We start from the raw sequence: 23,967 nt of genomic DNA, 5'->3' as shown, positions 1-23,967 counted from the left end.
TCTTAGCATGTACTAACCGATGTGCATTACTTTCTAGTATTTTTAATTGTATATCATTACTGGTGCCTCTGGCCCTTTTGTGTTGCAATAGCAATAGCTTGCAATAGCAAACATTGAGTCAACCATGGTTTTTGGATTAGAAGTAGAGGTCAGCTGGGTTGACATTGGGAATAGAGTGATGGGAAGTGGACAATAAGCAGTTATATCGAAGGGTGCATTATTTGATATGTTAAGGTTAATTACAAAATGTGAATTGGAGAATTTTTCACGTTGAGCAGAAGTAAGTTTACAGGGCCAGGTGTCAAATTACACATGATCAGTGTGAATCCCTATAGTCAGCATGAACACTGGCACACAGAATAATTTATAGTAGCCTTGCTGTATATAAAAAATCAGATTTGTGCTGAACTTTCATGAACAAACTGTCACTTCTCTGGAATAAATAGACTCTGATTTGTTAATTACATCTGTGTAAATGAAAAATACAGGAAAACATAGATTGCTGCTTACTGTAAAGGAGACATGTTACATTGTAGACAGGCACAATTAAAAAGGCACTTACACAAAGCTTTCGGCCACAGCCTTCATCAGCAAAAGAGATACAGAGAAACACACACATTCATACACACAGGCAAGCACATGTCACACACATATGACTGCCAACTCCAGCAGCTTGCCCCTAGCTGCTGGACTTGGCAGTTTTTTTTCTCTGTGTTTGTGCAGGGAAAGATAGATCACTATATACCATAAAGAAAACAAAGTTGCACCAGGCACAACACACAAGCATTCATTACGTATCCTGTTTCAGACCTCACGCCCTCCTTTTTTAACTTAGCGCGTGCCTTTCGGCTTCCTCTCATTGTGTCTAGGCTGTCTTGTCTAGACACAACAATTTTTGGCGACAAGTCAACGGAAAGGGTCTTGTTCTTTCTAATTGCTTACATTTACTTGTGTCATGGCTTCGCCAGATGTACTGTCCGAATTTTATCGCTTGCAGAATCAGCAGACGCAGGCGTTATTGGATGCCCTTGGACAGCTCGTCCAGGGTCAACGTGAACTGCACAACGATGCGGCAGCCGCCGCTCTACCACTACCGCAGCCACAACTCACAGTTGCACCACCTTTTAGGCCGTTTGACCCAGCTAAGGAAACATGGACGGAGTGGTCACGCCAGTTTGGATTTCATCTCGCCGCCTACAGAATTCAAGGTAACGAGCGGCAGCCTCATTTATTGGCGTGTGTAGGGGTGCAAACGTACCGTGTGATAGTGAAATTATTTCCCCGACGCGATGTAGCAACTCTGCCCTACGAAGAACTTTTGTCTGCTTTAGATGCCTATTTCAAGGAAACAGTTAATGTAGTTGCAAAAAGGTATACGTTCTTTCGTACAAAACGTACGGCCGGTCAAACTAATAGGGAGTGGGTTGCAACATTGCAAGGCCTTACAAGGGATTGTGCTTTTGAGTGTGAATGTGGACTCCCTTATTCAGATACAATGGTCTGTGATGCAATTGCACAAAACGTTTCTGATGTTCGTATACGGGAACAGATTTTGAAACTAGTTAATCCCTCCCTTCAGCAAGTGATAGACATATTAGATAGACAAGACACGCTTGACTTTGCTCAGGAATCATTTGCAACTTCGCCAGCCGTGTGTAACATTAACCGGCCCGCCGGGCGCGCTGCACGGCCCGGTAAACTGCCCTCGCGCACGTCCACGCAGCTGCCGCTACGCTCTAAACCAGGTGTGCCGCAACAGCATACAACTGCAGTGAAATCATGCCTGCGGTGTGCTACTAGACATTCACGTGAAAATTGCCCGTCACGCCAAGCTATTTGCTTTTTCTGTAATAAGAAAGGACATGTTCAAAGTGTTTGCCAGAAAAAGCTCAGGTCAGACAATCACAATCATTCCAGGCCTTTTGCCTCGCGCCGGAATTGAACCAAGGACACTCAGGCTCGTGGACCTTCGCCCATGGACATTCATATAGTGAATTCCTCCCTGTCCAGTGCCACTTTCTCAAACAGTGACAGTGTTCGTCCCACACAAAGTGTGCGTCGCCGTCGCCGGAAATCACGTCAATTAGCAAGTGATGCTGTACCTGTATCAGTTCAAATTGCATGAGACAGTCGCTCTTGTCGTCAGCAGGACAATAAACTTTTTGTAGATTTGGACTTTAATGGAATGGTCATACCATTCCAGCTCGATACCAGAGCTGCAGTTTCATTGCTCAATCATGACACGTACAAACAACTGGGCAAACCTCCGTTGCGTGCCGCAAATGTTAAGTTAAATAGTTATTCAGGTCAGAATATCCCTGTGTTAGGACAGTGCAGCCTTCTTGCAACATACAAGGGACAAACAAAACTTGTCTCATTTTACGTTCTTCGTTCTTCTACTGCAGTGAACTTGTTTGGTTTCGATTTATTTCAGTTGTTTAACATGTCTATAGTAAATCAGGTCCTATCAGTGAATCAGACTGTGCCTTCAGACAGTGTTTCTCGTCTGTGTGAAGAATTTGCAGACATTTTTGCACCGGGCTTAGGTTGCGCTAAAAACTATGAAGCACATTTGGAACTGAAAGTCAACCGTCAACTGAAATTTTTCAGAGCGCGCAATGTTCCTCATGCATTGCATGATGAGGTCGCAAGAACATTACATGATTTAGAATCAGAAGGTGTAATTGAACGTGTGCAGGCTTCTCTCTGGGCCTCACCATTAGTAATTTTGCCCAAACCTTCCGGAAAACTGAGACTTTGTGTGGACTTCAAGGCCACTGTGAATCCACAACTAGTGATTGCAACTTTTCCATTACCCCGCCCGGAAGATCTTTTTGACAAACTGTGCCTGGGTAAATATTTTTCAAAGTTGGACGTCGCAGATGCGTACTTGCAAATACCAGTGGACGAAGAATCCCAGCGCGTCTTGGTGGTTAACACGCATCTTGGTTTGTACAGATTCAAAAGACTGCCATTCGGGTGTGCATCCGCCCCTGCATTGTTTCAGCAATATTTACAAACTGTTTGTGCGTCGGTCCCTACTGCTGCGAACTATCTGGACGATATTGTGATCTCCGGAAAGACAGCAGACGAGCATTTAGCACACCTATGAACATTATTTCAGATATTGCGACAAAATGGTCTTCGCTTGCGGAAGGACAAATGTGTGTTTTTTGCTCATGACTTACCATACCTGGGACATGTCATCAATGCCCAAGGCATACATCCGAGTCCAGAGCACCTCCGTGCCATACAAGACTTGCCTTCGCCGCAGAATTTGAAGCAGCTACAGAGTGTGTTGGGTAAAATTAACTATTATCATTGCTTTTTGCGCAATGCCTCTTCCATTTCAGCTACGCTTCATAGCTTACGCCGTAAGGGTGTTCCGTTCGTCTGGACGACGGAATGCAAACGTGCCTTTCGCCAGTTGAAATCGGCGTTGCTTTCTAATACTTGCCTTACGCCATTCGATCCCCAGAAACCCCTTTTGTTGATGGTAGATGCATCGGATTTCGGGATCGGTGCTGTCCTTGTGCACAAAGATGGGTCGCATGATCGCCCTATTGCCTTTGCATCCAAATTGTTCTCGTCTGCGCAAAGAAATTATTCACAGATAGAGAAAGAAGCTTTGGCTCTCGTGTTTGGTGTTACTAAGTTCCATGATTTCTTGTATGGTCGTCACTTTACCATCATCACAGACCACAAATCTTTGACATCGCTTTTTCATCCGAACAAGCCTGTACCTCCGCGTACAGCGCAGAAATTCATTCCCTGGTCTATTTTCCTCTCGCAGTACCGCTACGATATCTTGTATCGGTGCACTGCTAAGCACGGAAACGCCGATGCGTTGTCCCGTTTGCCTGTTGCTGAGGATAGAGCATTCGATTCTTCTGAACTTGCTTGCATGTTCATTGATTCGGAAACTGATGACATGGTCGACTTGTTTCCGATTGATTTTCATCGTGTAGCTACAGCCATAGCTGCAGACCCGGTCCTTGCTACCGTTTTGCGTTTCGTTGCTACGCAATGGCCTTTGTCAAAGTCTCGGATCGAGGATCCGTTGGTTCGCCGATTTTTTGCTCACAAGGAGAGACTTTTTGTTCAACATGGTGTTTTGTTGTTGCGTTCTGATAATGATCAGTCCAGAGTCGTGGTCCCACGTTCGTTACAGTCCTCTGTTTTACGGCTTCTTCACCAAGGACATTGGGGTATAGTGCGAATGAAACAACTTGCTCGTCAGCACTGTACTTGGTTCGGAATCGATGCTGCGATTACGAATATGTGTTCTTCTTGCATGGCATGTGCTGAACAACAATCCGCACCGCCGCGGAAAGTCTTTGCATGGCCAAAAGCCACTTCCCCTTGGCAACGCTTGCACATTGATTTTGCTGGTCCATTCTGGAATGCTCGGTGGTTTGTTCTGGTAGATGCCTTCAGTAATTTTCCTTTTGTTGTCCGGATGTCTTCCACGACGTCAACTGCCACCATCCAAGCGTTGTCTGCTATCTTTTGCATTGAAGGTCTTCCGCAGACTATTGTTTCCGACAATGGCCCACAATTCATGTCCGCAGAATTTCAGTCATTCTGCCAGGCCAATGGTATTCAACATCTGACATCCGCGCCGTTTTCGCCTCAGTCAAACGGTGCCGCTGAACGATTGGTCCGGACTTTCAAGTCACAGATGTTGAAGTTGAAAGAGTCGCATTCTCGGGAGGACGCGTTGTTGCTCTTTTTGTCTTCATATCGCTCTCAGCTCCGAGATGGTCGCTCACCGGCTGAGTTGCTCCACGGTCGTCCTCATCGAACCTTGATGTCTTTGCTGCACCCGCCGCATGAGGTTCCTGTGCAGCGGCAGACTTCTGCTTTTGCTCCAGGTGACGTTGTATTTTATCACAACTATTGAGGTTCACGGCGTTGGCTCGCAGGGCGCATTCTTCGCTGCCTCAGCCGCATGATGTATTTGGTTTTGGGGGCCTCTGGTGAGGTGTGTCGGCATCTCAATCAGCTGCGCCTCTGTCATCGCATGGGTTCTGCCGCTCCCCGTCTGCTTTCAGCGACAGTGCCATCCGGTCAGCGCCCTGGGGACCCATCTACTGGCTCGCCTCATCCCCAGGTGTTACCGACGATGCCTTCCATTTTGCCCCATGGCGACGCGCAGCTGCCGCCTCCGCCGCCGCCGCCGCCTGTCCTCCAGCCGGTGCCGCCTGCAGTGGACGCTTCGCTGCAGCCGCCAAGCGCCTCCCTGGGTCACGCGCCGCCGATTGCTTCCCATGACCAGCTGTCCTCCGCCATGGAACTCTTGCCCGCTCCGGACCACATGGCGTCTTCGCGCGTCGGGTACCCCGACGCAATGGAGGTCGACCCTTTGGCCCCTCCTGTCTCTTTACGGGCGCATACATCGCATGTTGATGTGCACCCTGGACTAGGTTTTCAGGTGTTTCCTAGCTCCCCTTGGACCGAATGGCCGGGTGCGGGTGGCACAGCCGCGCCTGTTGTTAGGCTCCCCACCTCATCGCATACGTCAACATGGGGTTCTCCCCACGGCGGGCGGAAGCCTTATAACACGACCGTTCGCCGATTTGCAGGGGAGGAATGTGGTGTCACCGCCAGACACCACACTTGCTAGGTGGTAGCTTTAAATCGGCCGGGGTCCATTAGTACATGTCGGACCCGCGTGTCGCCACTGTGTGATTGCAGACCGAGCGCCACCACAAGGCAGGTCTCGAGATACAGACTAGCACTCGCCCCAGTTGTACGGACGACTTTGCTAGCGACTACATGGACGAAGCATTGCTCATTAGCCGAGCCGATAGTTAGAATAGCCTTCAGCTAAGTCAATGGCTACGACCTAGCAAGGCGCCATTAGTAACATTGCATGTATATAAAGAGTCTCACTTGTATCACCACAATCTCCAGAAGCACCAAAAGGATGGATTAAAGTTAAGTATTCCAGAAGCTACGTACTTTTCTTTATAGCATTCATTACGTATCCTTTTTCAGACCTCACGCCCTCCTTTTTTAACGTAGAGCGTGCCTTTCGGCGTCCTCTCATTGTGTCTAGGCTGTCTTGTCTAGACACAACACAAAGCATGGATATATGTGTGTGTGTGTGTGTGTGTGTGTGTGTGTGTGTGTGTGTGTGTGTGTGCGAGTGTATACCTGTCCTTTTTCCCCCCTAAGGTAAGTCTTTCCACTTGCAGGATTGGAATGACTCCTTACCCTCTCCCTTAAAAACCACATCCTTTCGTCTTTCCCTCTCCTTCCCTCTTTGCTGATGAAGCAACTGTGGGTTGCGAAAGCTTGAATTTTGTGTGTGTGTTTGTTTGTGTGTCTATCAACATACCAACGCTTTCGTTTGGTAAGTTACATCATCTTTGTTTTTAGATATATTTTTCCCGTTTGGAATGTTTCCCTATATTGTATTATATATCAGTGCTTTCCTCTCCCACAACTATCCTGCAGACCTTGTCCACAAACAGATCCCCCAAGCAATACATTCCTCCCCACCCAACAACAATGTTACTACCCCCAGACCACACAGAAGCATCCCCCTTGTCACCCAATATTATCCTGGCCTCGAATACATCAACTAATTACTCCGCCAGGGATATGACTTTCTCAAGTCAAGCCCTGAAATGAGATCATCCCTTGACAATATTCTCCCCACACCACCCAGAGTTGCCTTTTGCCAACACCCTAACCTCCGTATCATCCTTGTCAAACCCTACAATATTCCCAGACCACCTTCTCTACCCAGCGGTTCCTACCCCTGTAACCGACCCCGATGCAAAACCTGCCCCATGCATCACCCCACAACCAACTACTCCAGCCCCGCTACTGGTAAAACATACACAACTCAAGACAGGGCCACATGTGAGACAACACGTCATTTATCAGCTGACATGCCTGCACTGCACAGCCTTTTACATTGGTATGACGACAACTAAACTGGCTGAGCGCATGAATGGGCACAGACGAACTGTCCGCCTAGGAGATGTCCAATACCCAGTAGCGGAGCATGCCCTCCAGCATAATTCTAGGGGCCTAGGAACCTGCTACACCATATGTGCCATTTGGCTTCTCCCACCCAACACCAGTACCTCGGAACTGCGGAGATGGGAACTTGCACTCCAACACATCCTTTCATCCCACCATCCCCCTGGACTGAACCTATGTTAACCAACCTCACTCCCATTTACTCTTTAGTCTTCTCCTCTTTCCCTTTCCTCTTTAGCCATTCATGCATCTTTTCATCCTACATAGTTGCATTTATCTTTATACTATGTACCTCTTTACTTCTGTATTCATCCTCCTTGGTTGAAGCTGGCACAGTAATTACAGTAGAATATCTTTGGCTTCCCTCTGACATCCATGCCTTCATCTTTGCTACCCTCCCTGTTTACCTTTCCCCTGTTGCTTCATAACGTGGGTTGTGAATAACTGAATCCACTTTCCCTTCTTCCCCTTTTTTTCCCTCTCTCCTCCCTGATGAAGGAACGAAGTTCCGAAAGCTAGGATACGTCAATTTTCTGTTCTGTTTTGTGTATGTATCGGCTGTACTGAGCTGAGGTAAGTACTGGCCAGGCCCTCTATCTCTTTGTTAGTATTTGTTTCATATATATAAACACACACACACACACACACACACACACACACACACACACACACACACACACACACACAGACAGACAGGGTGATGCGTATTAACATTTAAAAACCTCCAAAGCACTGTAGATGACCCTGAGACAAGTAATTTAATACAAGACACATGGGATCACAAATGTTGGATACGATACAAATGTTGGGAAATGTGTCAAAAGTGAGTGATAAATGTCACCAGATGATGTACCTTGCCATGCCTGCAGTGGTAGAGCCTCTCGGTCTGTCACACTTGATCATCCCAACCCAAGTCAAGTATTCATATCATTGTGGCTACGGACACACATGTGTGACTTTAGTGATGGCGTTCAGGATTTGAGTCTTGCGTCTGGCAGGCAGTATTTTTTCATTGTGTTAAACAATTATGTATTTATATTGAAGTTTATTATTTTATTTACCGATCTTGCAGTTTCCTTGATTTCTTGCAAAATACAGTACAATGAAAACCTACCGTATTGCATAAAAAGTAGATGAGTATAAACTTCAGAATAGCATCATTGCCATTAAATGACCTATGTTTTCTTTACTAACTAATGTCTGTAAACAAAAAGAGGACAGAAGCAAAAAACACAAAATCAGAACTGCTTTTGCTTGATTACAGCAGGGACAATAATTTTGTAACATCTACATTTACAACAGATCATATTTACAAAATGTTTTCAAAATTTGCTCTGTTTGCTCAAATGAAAGTATTGCACTGCTCAATCATTCCTTTACACTCAACCCTGACTGCTGCACATGCTGTGGGGTATGTCATCTGGTTATGTCATATGTTCAGTGTTTCTCACCAATTTTTGGGGTATTTTGAAATGTACAAAAAGGCAAATGCAGAAAATTATCACATTTTGCTGCACATTACCTGCGTCACAGAAAAATAATGTATACAAATCTTCTCAGATTTGCCACTGAATAACTTTGTGCAAGCCTCACAATATTTCACCAACACAACTGTTCGTCATCTTCAGGTAGTGGTGGGTCCTGTCATCACTGCTACAAGATGTGACTGGTGATATTTGCACAGCAGAATTGAAATTTGTCAGGCTAGAAGCAGGAGTACGAATGTGTGGACAGGCACTCCCAGTTGGATGGAAATGCCATTCATAGTAGCCTTCTGCTTATGTGTTGTGGGCAATGACTGCACTTCTGGACACTCGTGTGGTTAAAAGCTGAATTAACTCTCTGCAAGGTGCTGCATTGGAGGATCTGGTTTCTACTGTTTTAATTTCATGGCAGTCAGTGCTGGATTCTGGGCAGTGCTTAGTCAAAATTCCATATTCCTGTTGGTAAGATTGCCCACCGTATGGATACATGCCTCATTCTTAAAAACACAATCCTAGAGTGATGATGCTGAGGATAAAATTTCAGTCCTCTTGGGAAACGTGTGGTGCCCTGTATTCAGGCAGTGCTCTGCTACCACTAATTTACTGGGTGGCATTTTTGTCAGCGCTGTTGAACACAGTGTTCTTGCACAATGTGAGGTGTCTGCCCTATATAAGATTTCCCATAATGGCATCAGATCTTATATATGATCTGTGTTTTCTAAGGTCAAGATTGTCTTTAACTGAACACAAACAATTCCTTAGTTTTGCTGGTAGACGAAAAACACACTTGATTCTGTTTCTCTTAGTGATTCTTTCTATTTTTGAAAACATGCCACTGAAATATGGTAGGAAAGCCATTTGCAGTGCTTGTCTAAGTATCTTCATTTACATCCCTACACTGAACTTGCTTTGCTCAGAACACATTGCAAATCTGTTTACAAGAATAAACATTCTGCTGGAACACTGTTCTTAGGTGTTACAGTTCGCCAGGCAGACTGTCGGTATCTGAGATCACGTGTGCTCTATGTGCCAGGGAGTGTAAGACACTACCACATTGTACAGGGTGATGGCAACTTTTGGACCGCAAATATAACTCTGCGTGTATCAGTTTGCAGTAGAGACTAAGCCCCAGTGTTTTGTCAGCTTTTCTTCTAACCGTGACATCCAGGAATGGTAAGCTGCTATCTTTTTGTACTTCCACAGTGAACTGAATATTCAGATGGACCGAGTGCAAATGCTGCAGGAACATAGGTAGTGTCTGTATTATGTGGGCCACACCACAAATGTCTCTTCAGCATTCTGACAGAAGGAGGAATGTTGGATATTTACTAAGGGAAATAGAGGATCTCCCATGGGAACACTGTCCACTTGATCAAAGTAGTTGGTGTTACATAAGAAATAGGATGAGGTATGCACATGTTTAAACAGCACCACAATTTCTTTCTCAAACTTGCTGCTAATAACCTCTAATGAGGGCTGCAGGGCACTTTTGTAAGTAATGATATAACATTTGAGCTAACTAAAAGATCTGAAAGTTCTAGTTTAAGCATCTTCAGGTATTCTATGAAATCCTCTGAATTCTAAATATGATGGTCATAGTCATCCACATGATAAATTTCAAAGCTGTCATGTGGAAATTGCCAGTTCCATCTTGCAGCAGTGATGGAAATCACCACCACCTGAAGATGCCAAAACGTTGTGTCACTGAAATATTGAGGGAGGGAGTTGCATAATGTTATCTGGTGGGGAACCCAAAGTGTTTTTGCAACAGATCTATTAGGCAAGCCTGAAAAGTCACATATACTCCAAGCAGTAAGTACCTGTTGTAAAATGGTCACATTAGTGAGCTTGGCAATTAATTAAGAGTTTATCAATAAATTTGGCTTCATTTTGCAAGAAATTGTGCTGTGTTCCAGTACTCCCTCTTCAACAAAACTTTCAGTTTCTGCTCCACCTCTTCAGCCCGAGATCCTATGTATACTCTTGAGCATTTGTGCAAGATACCTGTTTATTTATAGAAATAAAAGTAACTTCTATCATGACTTTCCCATTCTTGTCCAGTGGGTTTGTTATCCTGCTGTTGCCTACTGCAGACTACAAGATTACTGTTGAAGATTTCTGCAAAGTTTTTCTTCCTTTTTAGTGTACCAACATTTCACTGTGTGGTAATTGCATGGTACTGTTTAACGGGTGTTTTAACTGTTGTTTCAGAGATGCAATACGAAGCAAATGCAGTGAGGATGACTTGCTTGCCATGATTGGGGCAGCAGTGAGAAGAAAGAAGAAACAACATGGAGGTAAGATACATTACAGCAAATGTAACTCTATACATAGAAAGAAAATTTCTGCTTAACAAGTCATAGCAAACATAAGAGCAAAATAGAATGAAAAGCAACAGTGATAGAACCTGTGTTTTTTGTGTAAACTTGGATTTAATTTTTTATTTAGTATTCATTCTGATTGATGCCCATTGGTCAACAGTATATTTCAGCCCTAGAATTTGGTTCTGCAAGGTCCACCAGATAACCATATATGGCTGTTGTAACTCCTTTATTGGACTTCAGAAGTTTTCCAGCAACAAATCCTTTTTTTTTTCTTTCTTTCTTTCTTTGTTTTTTCTTTTTTTAAAAATAGCTAACATGCAGAAAACATCATAAAGGAAACACTCACAGAAAAGCATCAGTGTCCTTGAAACAATGGAAACTCCAGTAGGAATATCAACAATGTTGGGAAAGACAGATTACTACTTACTGATGAAGGCTGTGGCTGAAAGCTTTATGTAAGTGTCTTTTAATTCTGCCCATCTGCAGGGTAAGGTATCTTCTTTATGGTAAGTAACAGTCTGTCTTTTCCTTCATTATTCATAAGTGTTCTTTGTTTTTATTGCTGTTTAGCAAGCATCGTGTGGTATATAAGAGATGTGAATAGCGTCAGATGTTGAATCATCACTCTGGAGGATATGAAGGTGCTGCATATTGGTGTGAGACAGCATTATCTGATGAGAGTTTGAAAGAAACCTCATTGTGGATGTCCATTTGGTCGCCTGGTTAAACCTTGCAACATCTGTATTTTTGGAGTATTTGGATCTGACAGTGGCCTGATGTTGGAAAGTAAGGGCATACTCATCATCTATCTTCCAGTTGACTACATCAGACCGCTACAAGGGAGCATCACTGTGTAGTGTACTGAGTACATTGTAATCTGTTCACGTCTGTGACTGCCATCTGAGAACAAGTACAGTAAACTCTCGTGCAGCTACACTTTTGGCTATCTAGATTGACACTTGACAAGTTTCAATTTGCGTGCACCTGGAGCCAAGCATTTGCTGGTGTTGTTTGGCAATCTACTGCTAATCAGTGCACTGGTGCGTGTCAAAAGTCCAAGTATCGTCAATTCGTGCGTGTGTTGGTTGAAGCTCTAGTGTGTTTCTTATTCGTATTGCATGGTTTCATGCCACTGCCATCTATTGGAACTCCTTGGAAGTACAGTACATACAGTATTGTTCTATGCACGCGCAACGTAGCCCTGTTGAAACCGACAATTAGAGTGCGCCGCCTAACACTTTCCACTTGTTGTCGGTACATCAAAGCTGAGTGTTTAACAGTGAATGTACAACACCCTGTTGTGTTGCCACGTGGGCTTGGGTAGAACAGAGGAAATGGCATAGATGTATCGAATGCTTTCATTTGATGGCTGCCACAGCCTGGTTTCAAAAGTCAAAAGTTTGTCTAGTGCATCTCGAGTGTTGTCAAGTTGTGCATCTGTGTGTTTCTGATTTGAGGTTTTGTGCTCCCACTATGTGCCTTAAAGTGTCCAGAGATAAAACGGGCCAAAAACCATAAAGGAATCAGTCGAGTGTCTGTAAAAACAACACTGAACGTGACTACGGGCACAAAACATAAAACGAATGTGATCTTGTTGGAAAAAGAGCTTCACACTTTGCAGAGAATTGATGCTGGTGAGCCACCCACAAAAGTTGCTACAGAGTAGGAGTACAATTACTGATCGGGAGACAAATCGATCAGGAATTGAAAAAATTTTGTTCCATCCAAGCATTGGGCAGCGCAGTGAAATCTTGAAAAACGATGAGAAAAGGTGCACATCCTCAGTTAGAAGAGGCATTATTTTTGTGGCACGAATAAATAAGAGCCAAAGGTGTGTCAGTTTCAGGTCCTCTACTTTGTCAAAATGAGCTGATGAGCTGATTGAAGGAAAGAAGCAAGAATTCCTCGGAAGTAATGGCCGGCAGGATCGTTTCAAGAAGCAGCATGGCATTCATGAAATTGTCATCAGTGCCAAATCATTATCTGGGGATGAAGCTGCTACGCTGATTTTAAGAAGAAACTGCACACAATCATTGACAAAGGAGGTTATACTGGCAATCAACTTTACAAATGTGATGAAACTGAGTTGAATTACAAAATGCTGCCAACGAAAACCCTTGCCTCTAAAGAAGAAGAAATGGCTTCCGGATACAAAAAAATCGAAGAAAGATTTACTGTCCTCACTTGCAGTAATGCCACTGGCAATCATAAACTGTGCCTTACTTTAATTGGCAAATCCAAAACACCAAGAGCATTTAGACACCGACCAACCAGCTTTGCCACTGAGGTACACGAATCAGTCTTAAGGCATGTATGAACAGTGCCATCTTCAGAGAGTGGTTCCAGGCAGAGTTTGTTCCAGCTGTAGTAAATTACATGGAAGGAAATGGACTTCCTTGAAAAGCGCTACTTCTTGTGGACAGTGCTCCTTATCACCCAGGTGATCTGCAAGATGGGGATATCAAAGTTGTATTTCTCCCACAAAATGTCACATCTCTATGTCAACCAATGGACCAAGGTATTCTTGAGGCGATGGAAAAACATTACAGACGCAAGATGCTGGAATACTTAATAGGTGTGATTGATGCTGCAGATGATTTTGTGGAAGCTCTTAAAAAAATCGATGTTGTAAGTGTCATTCATTGATGGCTGAAGCTTGGAATCTAATTCCTCCAGTTCCTCTTGTTAGGTCTTGGAAAAACTCTTAGATCATAAAGCAACCTAAGTGGTGGGAAGGAGGAGGCAACACCGAAACTCAAGCTGACATAATTTTGGTGAATTTACTGGAGAAGCTGGTTGTAAAGACACACACTTCGAAGACACTGAAGAGTGGATGGAAAATGGCATTTTTTCATGTGACTGAGGATGAAATCGTCCAAATTGTGACCGATCATAAAGTGTCAGAAGACTATGTTTCTGATGATGAATCAGAGAAAAATATTCCTCACACATTCTGTTACGAAGTGATCCAAACTGCTCTGGAGTACATTAGCCAACAGGAGGAGACAATTTATCCTGAAATAGTTTGATTTCAACGTTGGAGATGTATTGTTGCAGCAATAGTTTCTCAAGCAAAAAAACAAAAAAAAAGACTTTTGTGACTTCGTTACCAAAAAATAAACTCTAATGAAGCATCCTAGAACTTCTATGTCCATAACTTAAAAAGTATTTTTTTTTAAATTTTCTTGAAAGTTCCTCTGGACAGACTTTTCGTTCCTTTGGGTAATCTCTAGATTTGTTTCATAATTTTGTTCAGTAGTTTATTTTTTATTCAAAAGAGCAGGTAATAAAATTAAAACTCCTGTTTTTTCCTGCTGCTAAATAAGGGAGATTTTTTTCTGTAAGAATGCAAAATAAACGAGCTTTGTTATACAGCATTTAAAAACTTTGAGTTTTCAATCATAGTTTGGTGCCTTTTTAACATGTCAACACAATTTTTTCAGTAAAAAAGTGCAGGGTTATTTGCAACCGTATCAGAAACGTTTTACATACCCTACGCACGTTTTACGATCGTATTTCGCAATATTGACACAATGTGGAGTGTTCACATGTGAAAACAGGGGGACTTTGATTTATCTGAAATTTTCGTTATCGGAACCGGCCACCGTCCTGATCATTTCGGATAAACAGGAGTTCACTGTAATAGACTCCTTGCAACATGCTGTGTCATACAGCTAGGAGCAGCCAGACTATGGAATTGCCATCCTGCACATAGGCTGCCATTAACACCCAAGCAAATGACTGCATGTGAAGTGGTGCCATGATCGAGAAGTATGGACTGCTAATGAATGGTGTCACATTATGTTCACTAATGAGTCTCAGTCCTGCACTGCTCCAAATGACTATCGTGGAGAAGTTTGACCCGGGGAGATTGGGAGAGGTCCCATTCTTCCACATTTTGGGGGGGGGGGGGGGGGGGTCACAAAGGAGTCCCATGGTATGGGAAGCCATTGGGTATGACTTCAAGTCACGGCTTGTAGTGGCCGAGGGAACTCTGATGGTACAGCAGTGTGTAATAGTATTGTGGTGCTATTTTTCAACAGGCCAGTGCTTGTCCACATGTAGTATGTGTCTCTTTAAATTGTCTGCGTGATGTTGATATACTCCTGTGGCCAGCAAAATCCCCATATCTGTCCCCGATAAAACATTATGGGACCAACATGGACGTCAACTCCGTCCCACTGCCTGTATCCATGATTGCAATGTCCAGTTACAACAGTTGTGGATCACCTTTCTCAGGAGGGTATGCAGCAGCCTTACGACATCCTCCCGCACTGTCCAGGCCAGACAGGGTGCACTGCTGTATTGATAAGTGGGCTCAAACTGATAAGTTCTGTGTAAATTTGACTCTGTTTTGTTATCACTGAAATAACATCACATATCCTCTAAATTTGCTGTGTTTCAATTTGTTTTCTCCCCACCTTCTGAGTGTCTCACTTTTTTTCAAGCAGTGTAATTTAAGACAGACATAAGAATATGAAAATGGGATGGCATATCACATTGCTATTCAACTATGCCCCTAAGAAAATTGTAAGGTAATGGAGAAGAGCAGGTGCACTATTACACTGACTAGAACGTAAACTTAAAGATAGAATTATATTGTGTAACCTATACCGATGACATAATACTAATTGACAAAAACATCACTGATGTGCTAAAGCAATTTGAAATATTAAGGGAGCAAGCTAGGAAAATTGGACTACTAATTTCACCTGGAGAAAAAATTCTTGGCTGATACCAAAATGGCACTAGTTGAACTTATATAGGCAACAACATAGTATTTGGTGTTAAAGAGTTTAAATAATTAGGTGAAAAAGACCACTGAACATCATAATGAAAAGAAGGCCATAGAATCCAGACTTCAGAAAATACAAACTGTCTCTCAGTTAACTAAAAGTATTTTTCCTGGAACTTTAAAATCTAACATTGTACAACAGTGATCAAATTATAATTTCTTTATGCATGAGAGAGACTCTTTGTCCAACACAAGACATGAAAACAGCAAACTGAATTAGAAGAATGTAAAATTGTAGTAAAAATCTTAGGTCCAAGAATAAAAGATGGAACACATCACACAGAACCCAGCGTGAAATCTCCAGGCAAATTCCTAAAAACTCTTGTTACAATGTGTCTCCAAAGACACCAACTTGTGGGACATACAGAAAGAATGTATCCAAACAGGCAGCTCATTGGATTCCCACATACTTGAAAAATAAGATCCAACTGATGAAAACAAACAGGAAGAGACCTTAAGAAATGGGAATCACTACATTTACAGTATTCTGATGTAGTGATGAGTCACACAGAGTGCAGTTTCACAGTAGCTTGATCGATGCTTGTACTTGTGTATGTAGTATATGCAAGTGTGTACAGCGTCTATTCTGGTGTACTCACAATATGCTAATTTAGTGGCCGAGCAGTAAACCGGATCCCTACTCGGTTCCAGTGTGCTGTGCTAATTATTCTTCTTTACTTGACATTTATGCTTGGAGCTGCAAGAGAGGTCATTTTCCAGATAGTGCCACAAAAACAACAAATTCTCAGATATCAGTTTAACTTACACTCTTCAACATCATAGACAACATTTCACATTAATATGTTGCAGAACACTAGATTAGTGTTAAAATTGCCAGAGTAAACATTGTTCTCCATGTGGCAGATTGTCACCCGACGTCCAAAATCGATAAATTTTATATCTCTGCACAGAGAAGCAGCTGGTTGCTCATTGTCATCTGTGGTGCTAATCAATGGGTCGTGCTCATTGCTGGCATGCCACCACAGAGTAAGTGGCCCCTCATCCCAGCAGGTGGCGATGTTTTAACACCCGTATAGCTCCCCAGACTTACCACGTCTGTGGATAACTCCGTCTCTGCACAGAACTTCCCACATTTCCCACACAGTGGGCCATAGTGTCTTTTACACACAATAAATCTTCAAACTTATTTCATTGGCTAAGTTAAATTTCGAGTGAGACATGCTATTTCGTAAAAAATTGCAAACGGTAGACATGGATGTTATTGTGACTCTTTCCTAAGGCAACATTTGTGTATTACACTTGTAGAAATGCACTGCAACATAAAACAGTAGACCGTAAGTTCAAACAATGGAAACTCCAGGTTGGAATATCAGCAGTGTAGGAAAAGATAGAGTGCTAATTACCATAAAGATGGCACGTTAAAATGCAGACAGGCACAGTTAAGACACTTACACATAAGCTTTTGGCCACAACCTTCATCAGAAAAAGAAATAGAAATACACACCATTCATTCACACAAGCAAGCACACCTCACACACACATGACCGCCAACTCCGACAGCTCAGAGCAGAATGCTAGTCTGTAAGTTTGCTACACAATAAAATAATTATTCTGAGCTACAAGAAAAATGGATTCAAAGAACTAAACTGCTTGAAGAAAAAAAAGGGAAGCTCCCTGAAGCAACGTAGATTCACGAGTGTGCATACCAGTGGTAAATTATGAGAGTCGCAACTCTCTGAAATGGATACAAAGGCCACCAGATTGCATTAGCTTTGTTTGTGTCTCGGATTGTTACCAGGAATGGTAGGAGCTATAAGAGATGTGAAGAGTGTAAGATGTTGAGTGATCCCTGTGAAGGACACAGATGCCCTGTACTTCTGTGAGTCAGCATTATCAGCACGTAACAAAATTTGAAGGGGCCTAATTGTGTATCTCCATTTGCCAGGCTGATTGAATTATGCAATATGCAGATTTGTGAGACTTTCAGATGTGGTAGTGGCCCCATGTTGGACTGCTTGGGAATGTAAGGGCGGCGTGCTTGTCAGCAAGCTTCCAGTTGACCGTGTCTGACGAGCCCATGGGAGAATCGCTGTAATGTACGCCGAGCACATTGTAACCCTTTCACACCTGCACCTGTCATGTGATCAGCAGTGAATCACATTCTGCAAGACCCGCGATGACAGTTGTCAGTGAGTATAACAACGACATAGGGAGAGGGCGTGTGGGGCAGCATCGGATATGACTTCAGGTCACTCTGACAGCACAGCAGTATGTCATGGACATCCTACATCCTCATTTGCTACCTCCATGTCCAACGGAGTTACAAGAGACAGAGCAGTGAAAACATATCCAGTTGTTGACTCACAAAATGGTTTTGAGCTGTGACGCATGTAGTCTTAAGTGAATCATTCATACAAAAAGAAAAGAAGAAGAAGCTAAAGTCAGAATGTGAAAAAATTGGAGAATGGAATAGGTATTTGAAGACTTCACACTTGAAACTCCCAGTTTTCCTATTGTGAAAGTGCCTTTGTGACCATATGCATTTCACTGACGATAAACTTTTTTTTCCCCCTGGGTCTTGGCTCCATATTTTTTCATCCAGTTGAGTCAGAATACTTGCATAGTATTTGTGAGGTATTGTTTCAGTCTTGCAAGCTAATCTAAAATACAAATCCCTTTTGCATCCTAGAAAACAATGACCACTCTTTCTCTCCGATGAAGTCACCTTGGCTATTTTTGTGCAACTGCTGTTTCATTTCGGTCATCTCTCATCCACGGGAACAGATTGGTGCATAGAATCAGTTGTGTGTCAGATTGTCCCAAATTGCTTTTCACATTAGGTTGTAGTCAGGCTTCAACAGACATGCCACTCACTTTCTGGTACAGCCACAGCATCAACTGTTTTACACATCTTTTTAATTACTGATCTTGCAATATCACACTGTGTTCTTTCTCAGCATTTTCATATTTGATTGTAATTCTAGGAAGTTGTTCATGAGTCATCTTACAGACATATGCCACATATGAATTCAGCCACCCATTCCTTAACTGTTGACTATGGAGGAACTCCCCCCATGAACCATGGACCTTGCCGTTGGTGGGGAGGCTTGCGTGCCTCAGCGATACAGATGGCCGTACCGTAGGTGCAACCACAACGGAGGGGTATCCGTTGAGAGGCCAGACAAACATGTGGTTCCTGAAGAGGGGCAGCAGCCTTTTCAGTAGTTGCAGGGGCAACAATCTGGATGATTGACTGATCTGGCCTTGTAACATTAACCAAAACGGCCTTGCTGTGCTGGTACTGCGAACGGCTGAAAGCAAGGGGAAACTACAGCCATAATTTTTCCTGAGGACATGCAGCTCTACAACTTGACTAGAAGAAGAGATCGGTTGGTAGGACATGTTTTGAGGCATCAAGGGATCACAAATTTAGCATTGGAGGGCAGCGTGGAGGGTAAAAATCGTAGAGGGAGACCAAGAGATGAATACACTAAGCAGATTCAGAAGGATGTAGGTTGCAGGAGGTACTGGGAGATGAAGAAGCTTGCACAGGATAGAGTAGCATGGAGAGCTGCATCAAACCAGTCTCAGGACTGAAGACCACAACAACAACAACATGAATGAACTGACTCCTAATAAGTAAGATGATGCCTGTAGAAAAGTACAGCAAACAGTAATCTCAAAAAAGGACAGGATAGACAGTACATTCTGTAGGACATATTAAAAATGATTGGTAAAAGAGACTTGGCGTGTTAAATGCAGCTTTTGATTACATGATAATTGAATTGGATAGATAAACAATCTACTCGCTAAGTGGCAGCAGAACACACACATAAAAGAAGATTATAATTAGGCGAGCTTTCAGAGCCAGTAGCTCATTCTTCAGGCAGAAGGGTTGAAGTGGAAGGAAGAGGGGTGAAGGATAGGTCTAGGAAAAAGGGTAGATTTTGAGAAAGTTACCCAGAACTGCAGATCAGGGGAGACTTTCCAGATGGGATGAGAAGGTAAGACTGATTCCACATCTACATACATACTCCACTAGCCACCATATGGTGCATGGCAGAAGGTACCCTGTCTCACTACAATAGTCTGAATAAAATTACTTGATAGTTGACATCAATCACTTGCTGCAACAACGTTGCCACATTGGCTACCAGCTTCCGTTTGGTTACAGGTGACAACAAACAAGCGGCTCACTTCACAAATTATGTTAAATGTTTAACACAGAGCAATTTTTCTAGTGGCTGGTGCAAGGTATGTCAGAAATGTTGGATACTCTGTCGACTATTGATTTAAAGTGACCAGTGACTGAACTGGGGCAGACAACCCGTTTTGTATCCCTGACTGTAAACTTGTGTCCTAACCCAGCTGAGAAAATTGTGGTCAACAGTCTGCAGCAGTACTAATATCATTATCGCTTTGTTCATGGCGATTAAAGCTAACCCTTAAGGGTAAACTCAAGACAACAAAAACTCAATTTCAGGGCTGAAAGCAAATTGAAATTTCTCCATGTCATTTGTTACCTGTAACTATCCTTATTCTAGCTGCACATGCTGCCATGTTAGAAACCAGTGAACAGTCCGTGTGGGCCCTTAGTCGTGGATTATAGATGACTGAGGCAGATTCCAAATGAAGAAATAATGACAGGACGAAAAATAAGACCAAATAGAACAGTCAAAACAATGATGAAAAATGATGCAGCAAAGTATTAAAAATAAAAAAATACATTTAAACCAATTAATTGAATGAAAATAATAATCACACTCATTTGGTTAGATTTAGAAATAAAAATTTTGCTACATTGATGAGATTCAAACCTACGACATGCTACACATTAGATTAATCTGCCAACCATTGTGCTATGCCACAGCACTGCATGAAGTATTTATATATGTGAATGTAGTGACCCAGTTGCAACTATGAATTGCAACCTTAAAAATTTCAGTTTCACGCAGTGTAGTGAAAAACTTATCTAATGTAACATGATCTCTGTGAATATGATAACTCTGTGAATATGATACTGAATTACACCTTGTGCTGATTTATTCGGTAGTGTTTGGTTAGTGCTATGAATGAAATGTGTGTCTTTCATTAGCATTGTTAATGTGTGTTGTTTTTGGTGTAGTTATCGCGTGTCATGAAATACATAATACAAGTGTCGTGCTCATAATTCGGGATACAAATACATCAAGAAAGAATGCTGAACCAGGAATTGGAAGTGACTGGCCAATTTTGGTGGAGTTTGGCAACAGCAGACAGTTCAAATGTGACGCTGACAACTCTTATTGGCGTTTGAAGTGCCAACTATCAAGTAATTTTAATTCGACTGTAGTCAGTTCCTTTCCCGTTCCATTTGCCAATCGAGTGGGGAAAAAGTGAATGTCTGTATGCCTCTCTATGAGTCCTAATTTGTCGTCTCTTATCTTCGTGGTCCTTATGCGTAATGTATGTTGGTGCAAGCAGAATTGTTCTGCAGTCAGCACAGTGTTCCTCAAAATCCCTCCAGGGATTCCCATTTGAGTTCCTGAAACATCTCCATAATACTTGTATGCTGTTGTTTCAACCTACTGTTAACAAATCTAGTATCCTGCCTCTGAAATACCTCAATGTCTGCTTTAATTCGACCCCTTGCGGATCCCAGACACTCAAACTGTACTCAAGAAGAGATCACACTAGCACCCTATATGTGATGTCCATCACAGCTGAGCCACACTAGTAAAATCCACCCAACAAACGAAAGATGCTTATTTACCTTCCCTACCATGACCCTCACAAGTTTGTTCCATTTCATATCACATTGAAAAGTTATGTCCAGATATTGAAACAATATGACTTCTTCATTCATGACACTACTAATGCTGGATTCTGGCATTATGGATTTGTTTTTCCAACTCATTTGCAGTAACTTATATTTTTCTACATTTAGGTTTAGCTGTCATTTATTGCACCAACTGGGAACTTTGTCCAAGTCATCTTTTATCCTCCTAAATCACTCAACAATGACACCTTCCGTACACCACAACATCATCAGCAAACAACCATAGATTACTGTCCACTTTGTCCATCAGATCAGTTATGCACATAGAAAATATGAGTAATAGCGCTCCTATCACACGTCCCTGGAACGATCCTAATGATACCCTAGTCACTGATGGACACTCATGATCGGGATAATGTAGTGGGTTCTATTACTTCAGAAGTCTTTGAGCCACTCACATGTCTGGGAACCTATTCCATATGCTTGTACCTTTGTTAAAAGTCTGCAGTGAGGCACTATGTCAAATGCTTCTCGGAAATCAAGAAATATGGAATCTGGGTTTGTGAATTTTGTGATGGCAAAGTTAGAGGAGTAATGCATCTGCATTAAATTTTGCGTGAAACTCAAGAAAACCTTTACAGAGACACACCAAATGATGCAGGGAGCCTATAGCGATGAGTGCTTAAGCCATACTCGGTGTTACGTATTATTCACACGTTTTAAAAATGGCTTTACAAAAGTCAAAAATGATCCTTGTTCAGGACGCTCTTAGATGTCCCCTGATGACGCTTGTGTCAGGAACGTCAACGAAATTGTGTGTGCCAGTCGAAGATTCACTGTCCGAGAGATTGTAGAAGAATGTAACATTTCAATTGGATCATGTTATGAAATGACACAGCATCTTGGAATGCATTGTGTTGCCGCCAAGTTCATTCCACGGCTCATGAGTCAAGACCAAAAAAACTTTTTGGATCTCACAAAAGAGAATGAGATGTTCCATGTGAGAATAGTATGACCCCTGCAGACTTCTTTTTATTTCCAAAGTTGAAAAGGATGAAGTTTTGCAATGGTAGATGAGATAAAAGAAAATTCGCAGATGGCACTTTATGCGACCCAGCAAGAGGTGTGTCAAGACTGCTCCTGGAAGTGGAAATGATATTGGGAGCAGTGTATCAATTGTGGAGGAGAGTATTTCGAAGGAGACAATCCATAGTAACTAAAAGATAAGCATAGAAAATTTTGTGGACAAAGTTCTGGAATTTTTTGAACAGACGTCGTATGACAAAAGAGCATGCTGAGTTGCCCATGAGCGATGCTTTGTATTGATTTGTGGACATAAACTTATTGGTCTCTATGAAACTAATTAGATTCAAACCCAGAATATGTTCAAGAATTCTGCAGCAAACTGATGTTACGGGTATTGGTCTGTAATTTCGTGGGTCTGTTCTTTCGCCCTTCGTATATACAGGAGACGCCTCTGTATTTTTTTCCCCAGTTGCTTAGGTCTTTCTGCTGGGTGAGAGATTCACAATAAATACAAGCTAAGTAAGGATCCAGTGCCATATAGCACTCTTTGTAAAACCAAATTGAGATTCCATCTGCAACTGGCGACTTATTTGTTTTTAATTATTTCAGGTGTCAGGGATGCTTACGAGGGTGATTTGAAAAGTTCTTGAAACAGAATAGAAAAAAAGTACTTATGTCACTGAAACTTTTTTGTTTTTCAATGTACCCTGCTTGTAGATTAATTCACTTGGTCCAACAGTGTTCCAATACCTTGATCCCATCTCGACAATGATTTTCCTCCAGGCCTACAAAATAGTTGTCAACTCAGGCTACCAATTCTTCATTGAAGTGAATCTTCATCCACAAAGAAAAATTTTCAGTTTAGGGAAGAGGCACGTGTGGCAAGAATTCATACCTTACTTTGTGTAATTTTACCATGGCGACGGCACACGCGTGCGAGCGTGCATTGGCTTGATGGTAGATGACTTTCTTCCTTATTAAACCTGGCCTTTTTCGCATACCTTTTGTTGTAATTTGTCCAGAAGGTTAGCATAGTATTCTCCAGTAATTGTTTGCCCAGTGGGGAGACAATGTACAAACAGAATCCCCTTCTCATCCCAGAACACTGATGCCATGATCTTCCCCTGCTGAAGGAATTTGGTGGCGCATCCCAGAACACTGACGCCAAGTCCTTCCTCGCTGAAGGAGTTTGGCAGCGGAGATTCAGCATGTTTCCACTGCTTTGATTGTTGCTTTGTCTCTGGGGTTTAGTAGTAAACCAAAGTTTCTTCGTGGTCACAAACCAGCACAAAAGATCTTGTTTGTTTCTCCTAAAACCGTCCAAACGTTGTGATATGTCCATTCTCATGCGTTTTTGACCCAGCGTCAAGAGTCGCGGCACCCATCTTGTGAATACCTTTCAGATACATCTGGCAAGCGTGAGCAATTTCATGCCCTCTAAATTGGTGATCCTCGTTGATCATTATGCGCACTTTTGCAATGGTTTCTAGAGTAGTGACACATCTTGGCTGACGTATTCATGGATGATCATCATCTAAGCTTTCCTGACCAAATTTAAATTCATTTATCCACTTGGCAACAGTTGAAGACAAAGGAGCAGAGTCCCCTGGTGTATTCTGGAAA

At 42.5% G+C, this 23,967-nt stretch overlaps 1 protein-coding gene across 1 annotated transcript in view; it reads left to right on the top strand.

Annotated features, from left to right (window-relative positions):
• The window catches only part of LOC124776191 (molybdenum cofactor biosynthesis protein 1-like), a 92,127-nt gene that overhangs the window by 57,850 nt on the left and 10,310 nt on the right, over positions 1-23,967 (top strand). Inside the window, exon 7 of the mRNA XM_047251020.1 lies at positions 10,692-10,777. Within this exon, the coding sequence (XP_047106976.1) occupies positions 10,692-10,777 (86 nt within the window). The remainder of the gene's footprint in view (positions 1-10,691; positions 10,778-23,967) is intronic.

The sequence above is a fragment of the Schistocerca piceifrons genome, chromosome 2, assembly GCF_021461385.2.
Source record: "Schistocerca piceifrons isolate TAMUIC-IGC-003096 chromosome 2, iqSchPice1.1, whole genome shotgun sequence".
NCBI classification, from domain to species: Eukaryota; Metazoa; Arthropoda; class Insecta; order Orthoptera; family Acrididae; genus Schistocerca; species Schistocerca piceifrons.
This window is presented reverse-complemented; position numbering and strand designations above follow the sequence as displayed.